The sequence below is a fragment of the Neovison vison genome, chromosome 2 (assembly GCF_020171115.1).
Source record: "Neovison vison isolate M4711 chromosome 2, ASM_NN_V1, whole genome shotgun sequence".
Lineage (NCBI taxonomy): Eukaryota > Metazoa > Chordata > Mammalia > Carnivora > Mustelidae > Neogale > Neogale vison.
This window is the reverse complement of record NC_058092.1, coordinates 213835761-213857545: the sequence shown is the minus strand read 5'-3', so window position 1 is coordinate 213857545 and position 21785 is coordinate 213835761. Positions and strand designations below refer to the sequence as shown.

General features: G+C 45.7%; 2 protein-coding genes across 2 annotated transcripts in view; one reads left to right on the top strand and one right to left on the bottom strand.

Annotated features, from left to right (window-relative positions):
• Nucleotides 1–675: 675 nt before the first annotated feature.
• HPS6 (HPS6 biogenesis of lysosomal organelles complex 2 subunit 3) lies at nt 676–3748 on the bottom strand. Its single transcript, XM_044240360.1, has one exon. The coding sequence runs from the start codon at nt 3646–3648 to the stop codon at nt 1240–1242; it is 2409 nt and encodes an 802-aa protein (XP_044096295.1). The 5' UTR covers nt 3649–3748; the 3' UTR covers nt 676–1239.
• Nucleotides 3749–9620: 5872 nt separating this feature from the next.
• The window catches only part of ARMH3 (armadillo like helical domain containing 3), a 182735-nt gene continuing 170570 nt past the window's right edge, over nt 9621–21785 (top strand). The window contains exon 1 of the mRNA XM_044240358.1: nt 9621–9677. The gene's annotated coding sequence lies outside the window, so the exon portion shown is untranslated. The remainder of the gene's footprint in view (nt 9678–21785) is intronic.

Here is a 21785-nt window from a genome sequence, read left to right as displayed (position 1 = left end):
AAATGTGGGAATTTTTAAAGACCAGCAGAGTATCTGGCATATATTAAATACTTATAAATGTTAATTATTTTATTAATAGAAGTGGTCACTTCAGCCAACAAATTCAGATTCAGCTACTCCCTCCATTACCCACAACCCTGAGACCCTCAGCTGTTCAAAAACACACAGCTTGTATGTGTATTTCTGAAGTGCTTTCCAACACTGACAACTAATTCTCTAAAGATACCAACTGGGTGTCCTTTTCTTCTTTTTTTCAAGATTTTACTTATTTGAGAGAGAGAATGAGAGCAAGCATGAGATGGGGGAAGGTCAGAGGGAGCAGCAGACCCCTTGCTGAACAGGGAGCAGGAATGTGGGACTCTATTCCAGGACTCCAGGATTGTCATATGACCTGAGCTGAAGGCAGTCCCTCAACCAACTGAGCTACCTTGAGCAGGGTCAGGCCTGGTTAGTACTTGGATGGGGGTCTCACATGTCAATTCAATTCTTACAGGAACTACCCGGGGTTAGAGCAGGATCCAAAGGTTAAGGTCTCAGTCCCACAAGACTGACCCCCCTTCCAATGCCAGTTGCAAGTCACTGTGCTTCTGACCCACTGGCTAGAAACTGGGCATTCGCATGCTACAACCTGGTTTGACGATTTGCTAGAATGGCTCACAGAATTTGGGGAGATACTTTAATGACATTTATAAGTTTATTACAAAGGAATAGCATGATGGAAGTGATCCATAGGGCAAGGCACAGGTTGGGGGGAGGGGCGTGTGTGCAGCTCCCATGTCTTCTCTGGGGGGTTTCACCCTCCCAGCACCTCCATGTGCTCTCACAGAATTTCCTCATTCAGGAGTTTCTATAGAGTTCAATCTCTAGCCCCACTGGCCTCCCAGGATGCTGGAGATAGGGCTGAAAGTTCCAACCCTCTCCTCCCTTGGTCTTTCAGGTGGGTGTCCCCACCTTAAGTTACCTCATTAGCATAAATGCTAATGTGACCTAAAGAAGCTCCTTATGAATAACAAAAGGCACCCTCCTATCACTCAGGAAATTCCAAGGGTTTTAGGAGCTCTGCACTAGCACAATAACCTGAGGTCAGACCAAATATATATATTAAATCATACATTTATCATATATATATATTTTAAGATTGCTCTAGAAGAGAGAAAAGTATTGCACGCGTAGGACCCACCCTGGCTCTGGGCCAGCTCCTAGGCACCTTCCCTGATTGCTGTGTCCTAGAAATGAATTTCAGCCTGTGTCAGTCACACAGAGGCCCTGTCCAGATGGTGCCCAGGCCTCCAAGCCTGAGTGGTCTGATGCCTGGAGGGTAGTCATAGGTCCCCGAGGTGGGGTGGGGGGTGGAGTGCCTGGGTCCCATAGGATGTCCTCATACAGGCTTAGAATTGGGCCCGAGGGCCGTCCTTGAGCCCCAGTCTGCTCCAGCAGGGTTTTGAGCAAGCCCACGGTGAGAGGAGGCTCTGTTCCTGGCTCAGGGAATGGGGTAAGGGGGTCTGAATCATCTGGGAGGTGTGTCCGTAGTAGAAGCAGGAGCTCAGCTGGAGCCAAGTCTGGTGGGCACAGGCGGCAAAGGAGAGGGAGGTGAGCATCAAGTCGACGGTGCCGGGCAAATTCGGCCAACAGCAGTTTGAAGATCTCACTTCGAAGCAGGGGACTGGAGGGGCCTAGGGCCAGGCCTGCTTCTAGAGCCCGCTCCCACTGCTCCTTTTGGACAAGCTGCCTCACAGCTTGGAGCACAGCTTTGGGCCGCCCACTGCCCAAGAGCAGCTCCAGCTCCAGCGCCTCAGATCTGGTCCCCTCCTCACCTAGGACTGCCAGGGCTCGACGATACAGGGGCAGCCCCGGGGCCCCCGCCCCCCAGCCTGGCCCACCTTGCTGCTGTGCCAGTTCCACAAAGGGTGGCAGCCATTGCGGCTCCAGCCGGCAGAGGCACTGGCACAGAAGTTCAAAGACGGGCAGTATCCCATTGGGGGGTTCCTTTGCAGCTGAAGAACCTCCTAGTACCTTCTTCCACACATCAGGGGGAGCATGGGACCTCAACCTGCCATTCCCGTCTGGCTGGAGCTGCAGGGCCCTGAGGATGGCACCCCAGGCTGCTGTAGGAAGGGCTTGGAAAACTGTGTTGAGCTGGGCCAGCTGGTCTCCCACCAGTTCCGTCCTCAGCAAGCGTGCCACTTCGTGCTCTGCCAGCTCAGTCCAGCCAGCTTCCTCATCATCCCCAGCCACCAGGTGGGCTTTGAGCTGATCTAAGGCCCGGTAATCTCGAAGCTCAGCCCTCAGTGTGGTCAACAGTGTAGATGGGGACACATGTCCCTGGAGAATGGAGGCCAGAGCCTGAGGTGCCCGGAATGTGCTGTTGTGTCTCAGTTCCTCCGGGGTGAGCTGGGTACCCCGCAGGCTCCGTCGCTGGTAGTACTCGCAGGCCTCCTCGAACACCAGGTCCTCAGCTGAAGGCACCTCAAGGCCCTGTGGGGCTTCCCAGCCTACTCGAAACAGACCCAAGGCTGAAAGCAAACGAAGACCCCCTCGGATCTCCAGCTCTTCCTCATCCTCCATGCCAGGGGCTGGGGGTGCCAGTAAATGTACTCGGTCTGTACTTAGGACCTTCCTCTCCAGCAGCTGCCCGCTGCCCATGTCCAGCAGTTCCAACGTGGAGCCCAGCACACAAGCCAGAGTCCCATGAAATGTTCCCAGTGCTGCAGACCCTGCCAGGCCTGCAGGTGCCTCCTGCAGTGTGCCCACAGCCCGCGTACCACCATGGGATTGCACCAGGCTCACAGTGCCCCTGAAGTCAAGCAATAACAGTCCCTGGGGAGTTGGGGCCCAGGTATGTACAGTCAATGGCTTCATGGGGGACAGCAGCCCAGGAAGACCTCGGAGCAGTGTCCGGAAGTCCCATGTGTCCCCTCGTCCGGGATTCAGGCTCTGACTGTGGGAGAGGCCAAGACATGGGGCAGCCACCACCACCTTGCCCTTGCCTGGGCTCCAGATGAGCAGAATGTGACTCACGCCAGGCCAAGTAGTGGCAGTGGGCACCAGGAAGAGGTCCTTGCGGGAGGCCAGTAGTCCGAAAGAGGGGCAGTGGTGCAGCAGGATGTGTGTGCGGCCCAGGTTGGTGCCGGCCTCCCCGCTGGGCTCCAGGGTTCGGAAGCACACGCAGTGGCTGAAAGCAGCAGGCGGCCCTTGCCAGCCCTCAGCGCCATCCTGCCGCTCCTCGCACCACACCAGGCGGCCTCGGGACGCCGCCACGGCCACCACGCGGGCTCCACCGCCCGGACACAGCTCGGTGCTCCGCAGCAGCCGCCAGCCAGGCCCCACTCCCGCGCCCCACACCTCGGTTAGGCCACTTTCCCACACCAGGACTAGCGCCGGTCGCGCCGGCCACGGCAGGAAGAAGGCATCTAGCGGTGAGGTGTGGCCGGCCGGCCAGGCACGCTCCAGCTCCGCGCTGGGGCCACGCGCCGCGACCAGCAGCTGTGGGCTCGGCGCCCCCGGGGGTCGCAGGAGCAGCAGGTGACGGCCGTCCGGGCTGCAGCGGACTCTTACGGCTGGGTCCCCGGCCAGCAACTCCCGGAGCCGGCCCGCGCCGCTAAAGTGGCTGAGGTCGGAAAGCAGCCGCAGAGTCCCCATACGCTTCATAGTTCGCCCGCGAGGGTGCACGACCGGGCCTGGCCGCCCTATGGGGCGAGGCTCGGCGCTCGGTCGTGGGTTGCCGGCTGCACACAGTGCCGGGCCGAGACTTCCGTCCCCCGTCGATGAGGTGGGCGGACGCCAGGCCCGGGTAGTCGGCTCCGTCTCACCCGGTTCACGCCCCGCCGGCGCGACCCCGCCCTCCAGGGGGCGGAGCCACGGTAGCCTCGCGGGGGAGGAGCCTCCCGAGCACCCAAGGGTCTCAGCGCCTCCTTTCTTGCCAGTACTACCCACGCTCCTTGAGTCGCGTTGTAGGCCAACGCCTCAAGCCCGGGGAAGCGCAGAGTCTTACTCAGGAATCTCTCAGGCTGATCCCTGAACTGCAAGTGTCACACTCCCAAGGCTTTCCTTCCTTCCAAGCCTCTCTTTTTCACCCCAGCTGGTCATGAAATTTTTCTCAAGCACCTGCTAAGTTCCCGACGGTGTAGGGAGGCCTGAACAAAACAGAAAACTTCAACCTCACGGAGCTATCTAGTGGGTTGACTATCTAATGGAACATAATAATAACAGTTAATACTTACAGAACCACCCCCCCCACCTCCCCACCCCCGCTAACAAGCCCCTGGCACAGTTACGACGAAGCACAGAGAGGTTAAGTGAATTGACCAAAATCAAAGGGCTCTTCAGCGGGTAGAGGGAGAGGTGGGATTTCCATCACAAGCAATCTGAGTCCAGAGTCCTTGCACCATACCTCTTTACTATAACAACAATTCATCACCAAAACTAAGACTTTGCTAGAAAACAAAATTAAAACACAGTTTAGAGGCACTAAACAGTCTCTAGCAACACCTCCAACTTGATATGTAGGAGTCCTTCCGACCCAACTGCCCTCTCAAGTGTATTCCTTCTCCCTCCAAACACAATTCCTCTTGATGAACCCTGCTTCTCTCTCCTTCCGCCAACAACTTCAGTGAGAATTTTCATCCATTTCTATTTCATCAGCCTCCTTCTGTCCTCTTGCTTTCAGCATAGAAACATTCTCCAGTCTGTTTGGTCTTGGAAGTCACTTTTTTTTTTTTTTTAAGATTTTATTTATTTATTTGACAGAGAGAGGTCACAAGTAGGCAGAGAGGCAGGCAGAGAGAGAGAGAGAGAGAGGAGGAAGCAGGCTCCCTGCTGAGCAGAGAGCCTGATGCCGGACTGATCCCAGGACCCTGAGATCATGACCTGAGCCGAAGGCAGCGGCTTAACCCACTGAGCCACCCAGGCGCCCGTCACTTTTTTTTTTTTTAAGATTTTATTTATTTATTTGACAGAGATCACAAGTAGGCAGAGAGGCAGGCAGAGAGAGAGGGGGAAGCAGGCTCCCTGCTGAGAGAGAGCCTGATGTGGGGTTGGATCCCAGGACTCTGAGATCATGACCTGAGCCAAAGTCAGGGGCTTTATCCACTGAGCCACTCAGGCGCCCCAGAAGTCACTCTTTCATCCTCATCTCCCCACCTCTATCGCTGTGACTTCCTCTCCTCTTCCCTTTAAGGCCAGTTTCTTGCAAAGATCCTCTAGCATTTGCTACCTCCACTTTCTCTCCTATTTATTCCTCAAATCACCTGTGGTAGATGTTCCTGAGGTCTTCAAGTATATATATATATATATATATTTTTAAAGATTTTATTTATTTATTTGACAGAGAGAGATTACAAGTAGGCAGAGAGGCAGGCAGAGAGAGAGAGGAGGAAGCAGGCTCCCTGCTGAGCAGAGAGCCTGATGTGGGACTCCATCCCAGGACCCTGAGATCATGACCTGAGCTGAAGGCAGTGGCTTAACCCACTGAGCCACCCAGGCGCCCTCAAGTATATATTTTTATTTTTATTTTTTTATTTTAGATTTTTTTCTTCTAATTTGTTAGAAAGAGAGCAAGCAAGCACAGTCAGACAGAGTGGCAGGCAGAGGCAGAGGAAGAAGCAGGCTCCCCGCCAAGCAAGGAGTCCGATGTGGGACTCGATCCCAGGGTCCTGGGATCATGACCTGAGCCGAAGGCAGAGGCTTTAACCCACTGAGCCACCCAGGCGCCCCCCTCAAGTATAGTTTTATTTCCTTTTCTCTTTGAGAAGTTTGATGACCTCCTTTTTGAAAGTCCCTCCTGTGATTTCCATGGTACTTTCTCCTGTTGTTTTCCTCTTTTTTAAAGATAGTATTTGGTTCATCAATAAATGTTGGTATTTAAATTCTATCACGGGCCCTTTCCTCTTTCTTTCTTTTTAGAAAAGGGCTTATTTATTTATTTTAGAGACAGAGAGAGCACGAGGGTGGGGCAGAGGGAGAGGGAGAGAGAATCTCAAACCTACTGAGCCACCCAGGCACCCCTATTTATTTCCTTCCTTCCTTCCCTCCCTCCTTCTTTCCTTCCTTCCTTCCATCCTTCCCTCCTCCCTTTCTTTCTTTCGCCCTCTTTATTTGAACAATTACCCCTAAGCCAATCGCTCAAAAATATTTATCTACAACCTAGGTATCTCGGCTGAGCTCCAAAAAAGGGTACCTACATGTCTACTAAATATTTCTGGCTGAATGTCTCACAGACATTTCAATCTCAACATGCCCTAACCATCACCTTCCTGCCCAAATTTGCTCCTCCTCCAGCTGTTCTTAGTTGTCATAGGATTTCTTTCATCTTTGTATCCTCACTTTCAAATTAGAGCTTGGCACAGAGAAAGACTTCAATAGATGTTTGGTGAAGGAATGAGTAAGCCTGAGTGAGCACATGTCTATGTGTGTGATATCCCTTAGAAACCTTTTGGCTAAGAGTTATAGAATAGTTACAGAAATAGCCTATCTTAAGGAAAAGTGAAATTTATTAGAATATAAGGGGCTCACAGAACCTGTTAGAGACAGAAGGGGCAACTTTGGAAAATGAGCAGGAAGCAAGACACTCTTTGAAGACAGGAAATAGGAAGTACAACTGTTTTTCAGCAGGAATCATAAAGCCAGGATATACGTGTTATGAATGAATTCTGACTATCCTTTCATCTTTGCATTTTTTTTTTTTTAGGATTTATTTATCCGTTTCAGAGAGAGAGGGGGAGAGAGAGAGAGAGAGAGAATGAATGAGCAGGAACAGCAGAGGGAGAGGGAAAGAGAATCCCAAGCATACTCCATGATGATCTCGGAGGTTGATGTGGGGCTTGACTCTGGGCTCAATCCCATGACCATGCAATCATGACCATGAGATCATGACCTGTGCCAAAACCAAGAGTTGGATGCTCAACTGACCATGCCACCCAGGCGCCCTGATCTTTGCATCTTTTGACCAAGAGTCAAAGCTCTTGGAGGCTGCACCTAGTGGCCAAGCCCAGGTCACATGAACTCATTTACCTTGGTTGCTCAGGGCCTAGTTTTCACCAACACTACCCAAAGGAAGAGGTTACCAGAATAGGAGAGGAAGGGTTCAAGGCTGGATAACCTAACCAATATGCCATAGGCCTTTTATTATCCCCATTTTTCAGGTAGGAAACTAAGGTTTATTTATTTATTTATTTAAGTTTACTTATTTTTAGTAATCTCTACACCCAATGTGGGGCTTGAACTCATGACCCAAGATCCAGAGTGATATGCTCTTCCAGCTGAGCCAGACAGGCACCCTGAAATTGAGGTTTAAAGAGCTCAGGTAATTGTCTAAAGTCATATAGCAAGTAGGTGGCAGTCAGGATTTCTTCTGCAGTGTTCCAGATGTTGTGCTCTTACCTATTCAGTGTATGGCCTTCTAAACTTAACTCTTGTCTGAATTTGTATTTAATTAACTTCCTGGACCTAGGCATGGACAGTGTATTATGCTGCTTCACCCTTACACCTTCTCCTCTAAGACGTGACTCCAACTTCACCTTCCCCCAGGAAGCCTCCGGAGACTGACATGGAATTTTCCTTTCTCTGAACTTCCAGAGCATTTACAACTTAAGACTTCCTAAGCCTGACCTTGATAACTCATTGTCTGATATTTAAAACAATTAACTGTATATCTATCAATGTATCTATCACTTTGTTATAACATAATCTCAGCATTGTATTAATAATTATTGTTTTTACTACTCGTGGAACTGGGTATTCAGTAGATGCTTAACAAACATTTGTTAAAAGGAAATCAGGTATGAGGGTGCCTGGGTGGCTCAGTCCATTAAACATCTGCCTTTTGCTTAGGTCATGATCTCAGGGTCTTGGGATGGAGCCCCATGTCAAGCTCCCTGTTTAGCGGGGAGTTTGCTTCTCCCTCTCCCTGTGCCCCTTCTCCTTCTCCTCTCTCTCTCTCAAATAAATAAATAAATAAATAAATAAACAAACAAATAAAAGAATCTAGGGGGAAAAAAGGAAATCAGGTATGAAAAGGGGTTTATTCAGGTGGATAGATTTCTAACTGGTGCTCAGGAACTATTGGGGGATATTTCAAGATACTTTCCTTTTGCCCCTTCTCACCCTAATATTCTATTAAGGTATACCTTTTTTACCACTAATCTCATCTTACATTACTGTGTAAATAGACAAGAAAAAAAATTTTTTTCCCACAAAATAGAACCTGAGCTTCTAGGTCTTTAAGATCACTTTCCTGGGAGGATTTGTCTTCAAAGTCTCCTTCACCTCTTACTAACTCTGGAGCATTAGACAAACTATCTAATTACACCTTTTTCTCACCTGTGAAATATTTAATTCATGAATTCATAAGGATTGAATGACTTGGGGTGCTTGGCTGGCTCAGTTGGTGGAACATGTGACTCTTGATCTCTAGATTGTAGGTTCAAGACCCACATTTGGTGTAGAAATTACTTTTTTTAAAGATTTTATTTATTTATTTGTTAGAGAGAGAGAGAGAGAGAATGTGAAGGAACAAGCAGGGGTAGCAACAAGCAGAGGTAGTAGGAGGCTCCCTCCTCAGCAAAGAGCCAGATGCGGGACTCCATCCCAAGACCCTGGGATCCTGACCTAAGCCAAAGGCAGACACTTACCTGACTGAGCTACCCAGGCATCTCTGGTGTAGAGATTACTTAAAAATAAAATCTTGGGGGGGGGGAAAGGATTGAATGACTTTATTCATTCATATACACATGCAGGTGTGCGGACCTTGCACGCGCTCACACAAACACACTGCCCAGCCCTTTTTTAATCTTCCATTTTGCATAGAGAAAACTAAAACAAGGAAGTTACCTTCCCAGTTAACACATGGTACTTTACACATAGTAGGCACACAGTAGGTATTTGTTGAATGGGTCTGTTTCCTATTTTTATTTATTTGACAGACAGATCACAAGTAGGCAGAGAGGCAGGCAGAGGAAGAGAGGAGGAAACAGGCTCCCCACTGAGCAGAGAGCCCGACGCGGGGCTCCATCCCAGGACCCTGGGATCATGACTGGAGCCAAAGGCAGAGGCTTCAATCCACTGAGCCACCCCGGTGCCCCTGTTTCCTATATTTTATTTACAAAGTTGCAATAAACATCCTGGAACATACACTTTTTTTTTTTTTGTAAGTGGGCTCACCACCCAGCGTGGAGCCCAATGAGGGGCCTGAACTCAGGACACAGAGATCAGACCTGAGGTGAGACCAAGTGTCAAGGTTAACTCTCAGAGCCACCCAAGTGCCCCATGGAACATATACATTTTTATTCCTAGACGTGGAATTGCCCAATTCAGAGTCCGCTGGATTTAAAAGGTGTATATGTATAATTCTCCTATATTTTAAAAAACTGCTATTGCCATTTGCATTCAGGAGACCCTCAATAGATGCTTCTTTTTCTAATGTCTTTCTCGCGGTGCATTTCGGGAGTTGTAGTCCTTGTGATGCTTGCTGGGAACCGTGTTCTGAGCCAGCTTCAGGAAACCGGCGCGGACGTACCTATCACCCAGCGGGCTTTAGGACCCGGCGGGGCACCGTGGGACAGGGGAAGGGTCGGCGGAGGTAGGGAGCGCGTCCGTGAGCCCGAGGAGCGGCGGCGTCGGTGGCGTCGGGAGCGAGCGGGCCCGGGAGCGGCGCGGGTGGTGGAGGAGGAGTCCAGGGCTCGGTAAGCGGCGCCGGCCCGGGCTGGTCCCGGAACCTGGCTAACCCCTGCAGCTCCTGCGGGTTAGGCCTTGGCCCCGAGGCGGCTCTAGGGGCGGGGCCTACGCTCGCCTAGGGGACGACGGTGGTGACGGGGGTGGGGGGCGGTGAGGAAGGGGGAGAGGGAGGGGGAGAGGGAGGGAGGGAGAGAAGGAGGACAGCTGCTGAGGCGGGCTGAGGCTGCGTGCGGCTGGGAGGCTGGGCCCAGGCGGTGAAGCGGAGCAAGAAGCGTTTTGCTCCTCCAGGGGCTGGTCCTTCCGACCTTCCGGTGCCTGTCGTGGCCTTCCTGCTCCCCGCCGGGGCATCCTGGCGGCCGAGATACTGACCTTTGACCCTAGCATGGGGCTGCTCCCGAAGCCTCAAGCAGTCTCCAGAGCTTCTCTCCCCCCGGTTGTCGCCGCTCCTGGGAGGCCTTCTGACCAGTCCAGCCTGGCCCTGGGGTGAGGGCTTTGGGCAGGACCTCTGAGAAGGGTTAGATGCAGGCTGGGCCGGTCTTTTGAAGTCTTCAGTGGTCCTGGAAGGGCCCTCAGCCTCCCCCTCTTTTAATTCTCTGACCGCTGGGCTTTAGCCCACCCTATACACGGAATCAGTGAAGCTGCTGTGTTTTCTCGGGGTTACTTGGAGCGAGCCTGGGAAACAAACCTGTTCCCAGGCAGGTGTGGGGAAGAAATAAGAAGAGAACAAGCTGGTTCCCTGGGGAAGGAGCCCTATCAGAGCGGAGGAGTGCTGCTTCTTGGAGACTGGGGGAGTAGGAACTTGGGCCAGACTGGGAAAATGTTTTCTGGATCATCATACCCTCCCTAGTTTGTTCTTTCCAGCAGAAGTTTTGAGCTTAGTGAGAACGGTTTCTTTGCTATTGTCAGCTCTCAGTGACTTTGTAAACCAGAACAACTATGGTTTGTGTCCCTGTCCTTAGCCCAAGTTAATTGGGTGTTTCTTAGACTGGACCAGTCTGCACAGTTTTCCTATGGGGAAGCTTTTGGGATAGCAGATCATTCACTCTTAGAGGAAGGTGGATCCTTCTTGTTACGATTATAAAGGGGGAATTTCCATTCTTAGTGATTAGGTGAGTCTTTAAGACTTCTTCATTGTATGTTTAGGCATTGTAATTCATTCATTTGTTCAACATTTGTGTGATTAAAAAAAAAAAACCTTGAAAACTGAAAGCATTTATGAAAGTTGGAATCGCACATAGAGTTAAGTTCAAAAATCCATAAAATTTGGAGAAAATACCCAAATCACAGACAGGTCCAGGATATATGAAGGTACACTGTTTATTCAACACACATTTATTGCATATGTACTATGTAACTGGCACTGGAGTTAGAAATACGAGTATCTTTTCTCAAGGACATCAGAGAAATGTATTCATATAAAAATTGTAGTACTGTGTGTTACCTATCCTTATAAAGGAGTTTATACAGTGTGAAGGGAATATTGCCATATGTGGGAGAGTCAGAGATATTTTTGCAGGCAGGAGATACTTGAGTTGGGTTTTGAAGGATGAGTAGGAGCTTGTACAAATAAGACAAGGCATTCCAGTTGAGCACAGCATGCACAAAGGGATGGTAAAAGTGTGAAGAGAAAAAATAACATGATGTTTAAGTCTCAAAAATTTGTCCCAAACAGGATGTGTGGTGGGAAAATTGCCAGGAGGTAAAACTGAAAAGAGATTAGGGAGCCATTGGAGTTTTTTATGTTAGGGAGTGACAGAAGTGTGGATTAAAGTAATGAGAAATGAAGCAGTGAGACTAATTAGAGTTGTTGCAGTTGACTGAGAGTCTGAATTAAGGGTGCAGTGGGAATGAAGAGGAGGGGAATGGATTTTAGAGGTCTTTCTGGGATGGATGCAACAATGACTTAGTGATGAGGGAGAGAGAGTAGGCTAAGGTTTCTAATTTTTTTTTTTTTTAAAGATTTTATTTATTTATTTGACAGAGATCACAAGTAGGCAGAGAGGCAGGCAGAGGGAAAGGGAGGGAAGCAGGCTCCCTGCTGAGTAGAGAGCCCCTATGCGGGGCTGGATCCCAGGATGCTGAGATCATGACCTGACTACAAGACACACTGATTATATTAATCCACTGAGCCATCCAGGCACCCCTAAATTTTCTAATTTGAGAGATTGGGTGAATGGGAATTTCATTGACCAGGACATGGATTAGAAAAATTAGAACAGGGGCACCTTGGTGGCTCAGTGGGTTAAGCCTCTACCTTTGCCTTAGGTCAAGATCTCAGAGTCCTGGGATTGAGCCCCACATCAGGCTCTCTGCTCAGCAGGGAGCCTGCTTCCCCCCTCTCTCTTTGCCTACCTCTCTGCCTACTTGTCATCTCTCTCTCTGTCAAATAAATAAATAAAATCTTAATATATATATATATATATATATATATATATAAAAGAAAAATTAGAGCAGGGTTGTCTCGGTGGCTCAGTGGGTTAAGCCTCTACCTTCTGCTCAGGTAATGATCTCAGGGTCCTGGGATCGAGCCCTGCATCGGGCTCTCTGCTCAGCCGAGAGCCTGCTTCCCCCTCTCTCTCTGTCTCCCTCTCTGCAATCTCTCTCTGTCAAATAAATAAATCTTAGAAAAAAAAAAATGGAGCAGATTTTTAAGGGCTTGAGAGACTATGGAAATAGGTATAAGGGAGAGAGTCTGCTATGCTGAGATCAAGTTGCTTCTGAGGTGTGCACATGGAGATATTACTAGGCAGCTGGAAGTCAGGAGGCCTGGTGAGCTTAATATCGTGGGAATAGCTCTAAGTGAAGGCAAATATGAAAAATCTTGGGAAAAATAATGTTTGTTTTGTTTGTTTTTAAGGAAGAATCAGAATATGTACTTCTGAACAATGAGCTTCTCAAGGCAGGGACCATAACTTAGTAATTTTGGGGCCTCTTTTTACCTTGTACTGTGGCTGTGCTATTATAAAGTCTGATAAATGTTAGTTTGTAAGGTTGCAGTTACCTTTTGGGCTTTCTTTAAGAAGATTATGGGAGTCTGTCTTAGAAATTTCATTTTATACTTAGGTGGTATTCATGAGGCTTGTATGGTTCAACAGGAAAGGAAATGAAGAAGCTATGAGTGACATTTTGCTGCTTGAGGAAGTTCAGGGCTTGAACAGGAGATAGACAGTATTAATTTAAAGGAGGCTCCTGCTCATTGAGAAGAGGATCTTACAATGAATTCTCATTTTGGGAGATGTCAGAAAAATGTGATTTTCAATCAGAGTTGCCTGAAATCCTGTCAATTTGGAGTTGGTTCCTCCTTATGAAGGTGCAAGTGCATTCCATCTTGTATAAAATAATTTGAATGGGAAGCTGAGGTAGTCATGTTTATTTAAACCTCTTCAGCTGTATTATTAGTTAGTGCAAGTAGGCAGACTCAGTAGATTCTTTTGGGACTGGCTTGAATTCTGTTCTGTGAAGCTACTTCATCTCTAGTAGATGAAGACGATGGCTGATACCCTGGAGTAAGGACTGGCAAATTCCTGGTTTTGGCCGTTTACTGCTTAGTCTTGGGAAAGCCCCTGAATTACTTCCACTTTCAAGTATAGGCTAAACACCCACTTTGAGTTGAGCCCTTTTCAGAGGACATGTAAGATGAGGATGCTGCCCCATAGTGGCTCACGTACCTACTGAATCAGGCTGGTTCTGTCCTAGTAATTAGAAAATAGAAATGGTGCTTGTCAGACAGTGCCCTGAGTTGACTGGCTTTTCCTGGATAAAGTGGGAAAGTTATTATTATGGATATCAGTTTGGAATTTCCACAGAATTTTAACTGAATCTGGATTTTAAATATTTTGTAGGGCAACACCTGATTTTTTGCCCTAATGGGGTATTCTGATAGGGAAAAGGGCTACCAGAGAGAAAGATTTGTGGCTGTTTTACTTTGGGCAAAGTGAAATCCTTGTTGTAAAGTCATGGTAATAGTACCTACTTTATCTGTTGTTGTAAAGATTAAATGCAGTATATTTAAAGCATTTAAAGAACAGTGCCAAGTGTATAGTGAATATTCAGTAGTGTTATTTATTATATAGCACCTTGATTGGGAGGCTGTGCTTGGAGGAATGAGTGATAAATTCTACCTCCAGAACTTAAAAAAAGAAAAGTGATAGCATAAGAGGATTGTGGCCTATCCATAAAGGGAATTCAAAGAGGTGGCTTCATGAGTGCAGGCCTCATTCTGTTCGCATTTCAGAGATAGGAGAGACTGGAGTACCTAGCTCTAAAAATCCATTAAAATGGAAAGATGTTATATGCTTTTTTAGAACCAGTGTGTGGGGTGGAATTTGTGGAACCTGGGTCCCTATGAGAGAAGCTTTTGTCAAGGAATCATGTGAAACAGTAGGATGTGAATCCAGCAAGTAACCTGAATCCTTGGGCCTTCAGAAAGGAAGAGGCATATTAGGAACTAGTTTGAGAAGTTAAGGGCTAGGGTTTGGAAGTAGAAACACCCTGCCTTCTCTTAAATGCTTATAGTGCTAGTATTTATTTCCAGGGAGTGTATATGCCTTGCAGAAGAACTTAGGGAGCAGATAACTTCTGCCTAAGAATTTTACACACACACACACACACACACACACACACACACAACACACACACACACACGACATGTAGGAGAGCCAGAGCAGGAGACTATTTCTGGTTTTATAAACATATTGCTTCTTCTTGTGTATTGGGTGAGTAGCCAGTGATCAGACAATGGTGATATTTGACTCACCCACAGCTTCTGGGCAGATAGGATTTTCATCTTCTTCACTAAGCATTGTGGATTAATATAGTCAGTGTGTCTTGTAATGATCTTTCACAGATGGACAAACTGAGGCTAAGACCCTAAGGGAAGGGATGCCATTAGTGAGTTAATATGGGAAGAATGAACTGGGAGTAGGTGAGTGTTAATCCAGTGACTTTTCTAGAGGTGACAAATTTTATTTATCCTCTCAAAATTGTCTTATGTCTTCTTCTCATGTTCCTTTCAAAGCATTTGGTGAGTTTTGGGCTTTAATGAGTACTTTGCAAACTTTAGTGAGCACCAGAATGACTTGGGGGGAAGGGTTTTGCAATCTCAGTGCTGTTGACATATTGGGTCAGATAATTCTTTGATGTGGAAACTGTCCAGTGCATTGTAGAATGTTTAGCAGCATCCTTGACCTCTGTTAGATGCCAGCAGTATTTCCTTTACCAGTTGTGATGGCCAAAAATGTCTCTGGCCACCGATGTTCCCTGGATGGCAGAATTGCCACAGTTGAGAACCACTGATCTGGGGTGCTTATTAAAAATCTAGACCTTGGGGCGCCTGGGTGGCTCAATCATTAAGTGTCTACCCACTGCTCAGATCATGATCCCAGGGTCCTGGGACTGAGCCCTGCATCAGGCTCCCTGCTTGGCAGAAAGCCTGCTTCTTCCTCTCCCATTCCCCCTGCTTGTGTTCCCTTTCTCGTGTGTCTCTCCCTGTCAAATAAATAAAATAAATAAACAAACAATAATAAATAATAATAAATAAATAAAATCTTAAGGAAAAAAAAAAATCTAGACCCTTAGTGTCAACTATCCTCAAAAACAATGGCAACAAATAAAACCAAATCTAGACCACTAGTCCTTATCTTGAAAAGTCTGTTTCAGTAGTGGGGAAAAGGGGCTTAGGGATCTATCTGTATTTTCAGGCACCTCAGGAGATTCTGCAACAATTGATCACAGCTCTGTGATGGGAAAGCATAATCTGTCCTAAGCTCAGGACTGTACAGATTTATCCTTGACTTACTCTCCCTTCATCTCTCTGTCTTACTGTATCTTTCCATTCATTATGAAATTCTGGTGGAGAATTACCATCAGAGCACTGGCTAAGCCCAGTTAAAATATTATCAATTAAATCTTGTAGATTGTGGATATCAGTGTATTTCAGCTGTTTTTTTTTTTTAATTATCGTATTGGATACATCTATCAAATTTCTAGACAGATTCCTCTCCAGTGTTTTCTTCCAAGTTTTCTACCATTCCATTCACTTGTATAGCACTTTATCATTATCAGTATTTATATACATATGTGTGTGTCACACATGCATGTGCAACTTTTACTGTTTACTGTGGCACCTCTACCCACTGGCAGACTAGTGTGTTGAAACTCAAGATATCTGGACATCCCAGAGTTTGTTCATTAAGGCCAGTGAATACATACTCTTCGTCCTCACTTACCTGGAACCTGAGTGTGGTTTCTCTGCAGAGCTTCTGCCTTGTTTTTGTGTAGGTCACACCACTTCTGCCCTCCTCCTCTGCCTTTTGAGAGACAGTATAGCATAGTGGTTAAGAAGAGGGACACTAGGGGCCCCTAGGTGGCTCAGTCAGTTAAGCGTTTGACTCTTTTTTTTTTTTTTTAAGATTTTTTTTTTTGAACAGAGAGACCGATCACAAGTAGGCAGAGAGGCAGGCAGAGAGAGAGGAGGAAGCAGGCTCCCAGCTGAGCAGAAAGTCCGATGAGGGGCTCAATCCCAGGACCCTGGGATCATGACCTGAGCTGAAGGCAGAGGCTTAACCCTTTGAGCCACCCAGGCGCCCCTATGCTTCCTTTGTAAAGTTTCCAGATCATAGGTCTGTGAGGATAAAATCAGTTAATATATATGAAATGCTTAGAATGGTGCCTGGTGCATAGTAAGTGCTAAGCAAGTGTTCTCTATTTTTAAAAAAGATTTTATTTATTTATTTGAAAGAGGGAGAGAGAGGGAGAGGGCGCATGTGTGCAAGTTGAGGGGGTCCGAGGGAGGAAGATAGGCAGACTCCACTCTCAGCCCTGAGCACAAGCCCACCTGGGGCTCAATCCCACATTCCTGGGATCATGAGCTGAGCCTAAATGGAGAGTCACCCATTTTGTTGTTTTTGATTGGTATCCTGAGTGTACAAGTCAGGATTCCTACTAGCCTCTGTTCTAGTATTCTGCATGAGTGCTGTTAATTTTCATGTATGTATGAATGTGCTGGCTTTAAAAAATTTTTTTTTAATTTTTATTTTTAATTTTTTAAAAAAGATTTTATTTATTTATTTGACAGATCACAAGTAGGCAGAGAGGCAGGTGGAGGGTGGGGGAAGCAGACTCCCCGCTGAGCATAGAGCCTGATGCGGGGCTCGATCCCAGGACCCTGGGATCATGACCAGAGTGGAAGGCAGAGGCTTTAACCCACTGAGCCACCCAGGGGCCCCAATTTTTTTTTTTTTTTCAAAGATTTTATTTATTTATTTGACGGAGAGAGATTACAAGTAGGCAGAGAGGCAGGCAGAGAGAGAGAGGAGGAAGCAGGCTCCCCGCAGAGCAGAGAGCCCGACGCGGGACTCGATCCCAGGACCCTGAGATCATGACCTGAGCCGAAGGCAGCGGCCCAACCCACTGAGCCACCCAGGCGCCCCCCAATTTTTTATTTAAAAATTTTTTAAAAAATTTTTTATTAACATATAATGTATTATTAATCCCAGGGGTACAGGTCTGTGAGTCGCCACGTTTACACACTTCACAGCACTCACCATAGCACATACCATCCCCAATGTCCATAACCCAACCACCCTCTCCCTCCTCTCCCTACCCCTCTCCCCCGTGATTTTTTTTTTTTTTTTTAGATTGAGAAATAGCTTATGTAATGTAAAGTGTACAACTTGAATTTTTTTTTTACACATTTGTGTGTAGATCTACTGCAATCAATATAGAAGATGTTTTCAGCATCTAAGAAGGCTTCCTGTGTTCCTTCCCCCTCATCTCCCCACAGGGTAACCAGTATTCCAACCTCTATCATCATAGATTTAATTTTGCTGTCTTCGAACTGCATATAATTGGAATCATTTGTTTATACTTTTTTCTTTCAGAGGTTTTTATTCAACATTTATGAAATTTATTAATTTTTTTTAGTAAGTTCTTTTAAATTTCTGGGTAAAAAACCTCATTCTGGGTAGTACTTTATTATATGAATATGTTATCTTCCTACTCTGCTAAAAGACATTTGAATTCTCTTTATGTAAGAAAAAAAACTCACACAAACATGAAATGCCCACTTCAAAAAATTTTATGACATTTCAGAAAAGGAATGTTCATACTATAGGCACTCTGGCATTTATGTTTCTTGAACATGCCAAGTATGTTCAAATCTTGAAGCCTTTGCATTTGCTATTCCCTCTATCTGAAACACTTTTCCTGAGACTTTCACATGGCTCTTTCCTTTTTTATTCTGATCTGCTCACGTATCCCTTATCTTAATGGCCTACTCTAATCTCCTAGTCTATTGTAGTCCCCCTAGATAGTTTGTCTTCAAGGTACTTGTCTGTCTCAACTTGTTTGTTGTCTTTCCCCCCTCTAGAATGAAAACTCTGTGAAAGCAGAAATCTTATCTGTCTTGTTCATTGCTGTATCCTAGCCCTTAGCACTGAACAGGTGCTCAGTAAGTACCTAGGGAGTGAATGAATCCTTGACCTATGCATGATTTCTTCTAGATCATGGGCACACTTGTTTTTATTCATTTTCTTTTTTTTTTTTCCTTTTCTTCTCCTTTTTCTTATGTACTAGGTGGAATTTAGGATGTTTACTTCAGCATCTACCTATAGTGTTTTGGAGCCTCCCTGACAGTGAAGAGAGGGTGATAACTTGATAATAGTCCATTATCAGTATGAACCTACAGCCATTAAATTTGGAAGCCTATGGAAAGCTATTCCATGGCTTTTTTATTCCCTGGTTTCTTGAGATATAATTGACAGAACTTCGGTATATAAATTCAAGGTATAAAATGTGATGCTCTGATACACATGAAATGATTACCAAGATGAAGTTCGTTAACACATTCATCTATCACCTCACATAAGTGTATTCACGTTGTTCCGAATGGCAGGATTTCCTTCCTTTTTGTGGCTGAATAATATTCCATTGGATATGTCTGCCACATTTTCCTTATCCATTCATCCGTTGATAGACACTTAGGTCGTTGCCAAATCTTGGCTATTGTGAATAGTGCTGCAGTGAACATCAGGCTGCAGATATGTCTTCAAGACAGTGATTTCATTTCATTTGGATATATACACAGAAGTGGGACTGCTGGATCATATAATAGTTTTATTTTTAAAGATTTTTTATTTTATTTTATTTATTTATTTGACAGAGAGAAATCACAAGTAGACGGAGAGGCAGACAGAGAGAGAGAGAGGGAAGCAGGCTCCCCGCTGAGCAGAGAGCCCGATGCGGGACTCGATCCCAGGACCCTGAGATCACGACCTGAGCCGAAGGCAGCGGCTCAACCCACTGAGCCACCCAGGCACCCCAATAGGAACCTCTATACTGTTTTCTGTAGTGACTGAACCAATTTACATTCCCAGCAGTGCACAGAGTCTCCCTTTTCTGTATATCCTTACCACTGGTTCTTTTTATAGATTGGCAAGTTGAAGCCCAGGGAAGGAAAGAAAACTAAAGTTTATATATGAGTGTATAAGAATTGGGACTAAAACCCAAAATGTTTTGTTTTTAGATTTATCATTGACATACATCAGTGTATAAGGTATATAGGATGATGGTTTTATTTACATATATTGTGAATTGATTACCTCAGTTGGTTTTGTTAATATCTATCATCTCATATAGATAAAATACCAAGACTTTTGGTAGATTAACTATTAACTCTAGAAATTAGAGTGAATTTCTTTTTTTTTTTTTTTAAAGATTTTATTTATTTATTTGACAGAGAGAAATCACAAGTAGATGGAGAGGCAGGCAGAGAGAGAGGGAAGCAGGCTCCCTGCTGAGCAGAGAGCCCGATGCGGGACTCGATCCCAGGACCCTGAGATCATGACCTGAGCCGAAGGCAGCGGCTTAACCCACTGAGCCACCCAGGCGCACTAGAGTGAATTTCTATTAAATTAATTTTCTGATACTAGAGTTGGCATGTATTGTGTTGTGTTCAAGAAGACAATAAATGAATAGCTAAATATAACTAGCATTTCTTGCATATTAGACATTGGAAGTGTTTGGCTTTAGGTTTCAAAATCTTGGAGCACCTGGGTGGTTCAGTCAGTTAAGCATCCATCTTTGGCTCAGGTCATGGTCCCAGGGCCCCACCGCACACTCCCAGCTCAGCCTGCTTCTCCCTCTCCCTCTGTGTGCTGTCTCCCTGCTCCCCACTGTGTTCTCTCTCTTAAATAAATAAAATCTTTAAAAAAAAAATCTCGAGGGTGCCTGGGTGGCTCAGTGGGTTAAGCCGCTGCCTTCGGCTCAGGTCATGGTCTCAGGGTCCTGGGATCGAGTCCCGCATCGGGTTCTCTGCTCAGCAGGGAGCCTGCTTCCCTCTCTCTCCCTCTCTCTGCCTGCCTCTCTGCCTCCTTGTGATCTCTGCCTTTCAAATAAATAAATAAATAAATAAATAAATAAATAAAATCTTTAATTAAAAAAAAAAATCTCGATATTTGGTTATTTTATCCTGAAGGGATATGAAGTGATGTGGATTTAAGACGTTTGTGGCTGGATTGCCTAAAGATATTCTTAAAAAGTTGTGTGACTTGAGTCTTTCAGAGAGAAGTTGTGCAGTGGGTCATGGGACCAGCAGTCTCTGAGGTTTGGGAATAAAAGACTTCATTGATTTACCATTGGGCTGGGAGGATTTGAAACCATTCCTAAGTTGGATGATAGTTGAAATTAGTATTGGTATGTTGCCTGATTCTCTTTTATACTTTGCCTATTAAATCTTATTTCTGAGAAACTGTGTTAAAGTCTAAGATGACATTTCTGTGGGATTACTGTGGCTTGCACTATTTGCTTCTTTGCCAGAAGGATTTAAAATCCCGTATCACAGAAGTCATAGTGTAGTCATAGAATGCTTCTTTTCCTTTCTCATGGTACCATAACATTTTCTTTGTGCTTTTACTCTGTTTCTCATGACTTGCCTTGTGCTGTGGGGTTATTATTTGTCTGTCTCTGCCAGTAGATTGTGAGCTCCTAGAGGATCAGGTCTGCCGTTTCCTCTTTGTAACCCCATAGTGCTTAAAGTACTGCTTTACAACTTTTAGGTGTTTCATATGTATTTGTGGTATTTCAGTGATGCTGAGAGGATAATTCAGTAGTATGTCTAGTTCACTCTCCTTGTTTTATGTGTAAGGAAACTAGGAAGCACGGTGACTTACTCAGTGTCCTGTATTTTAGTCTCATCTGCTGGTTGGTTGGTCCATTATGCCTTGCTGCTCCTTAGCTGCTCCTCATTTTCTTCAAAGAGGAGGATTGTGAAAGAGGAGAAAAACCCTGGAGGACATAGATTACACTGTCATTACTGACATGCTCTACCAGTCACACATTTTACTTCTAAATTTAAGAGCAGAGGCTGAATTTCTGAAGTCTCCCCCCAAAACTTTTAGGGGTTCTGCATTTAGTCCACCATCCTCTGAACACTTTTCTGTGTTCCATGGGTAGAAGTGCTGGCAGGAGGAGGAGACTATGTGGTTAGTTTCCAGTCACATTTCAGACATGCTTGGGTGGTAAATTCCAGTTGCCTCTGATGATGACAGAGAGTAATGAGATGAGGCCTTTGGCTGAATTTCCCCCTGTTCCAAATGGAGGGAGAGTGATGAAAATAATTTAACTTCTTAGGAAACTTGGTACTTTGGATTGGAATTGTTTTTTCCCCACTCTCCTATTCCCTTTTGCTTATTAGAAAGTATTGATTCTGAAATAGGGAAAGTGAGTTTATTAGATTTGGGGTGGACATTGATTAGCTGTAACCCAATTATAAATCCTCAGAGGGGCCTGTTTGTAAACAGGTGCTTTTCACATCCAGGAACTCAGAGTTCCTGCTATTCTTGCTAATCAACTGGTTGAAGCTGAACACATGAAAGATCTATATCCACTAAACTTAGAATTGCATTGCATTTGATTTATTTTAATGGGTCCTGTTGATTTCCAATTTATTTTCCCCCCATAAGGACATCTTCCTCTTGACAGCCTATTTAAAAGACACAGGAATGTTTTGAACGGAGGCTGTATTTCATGCTTTAAGGCAAAGCCTTGATCAATATAGTATAAATTGCCCCAAAGCATCTTCTCTTTCTCCTTTTTGTTCTTGTTGTTATTTTTTTCCT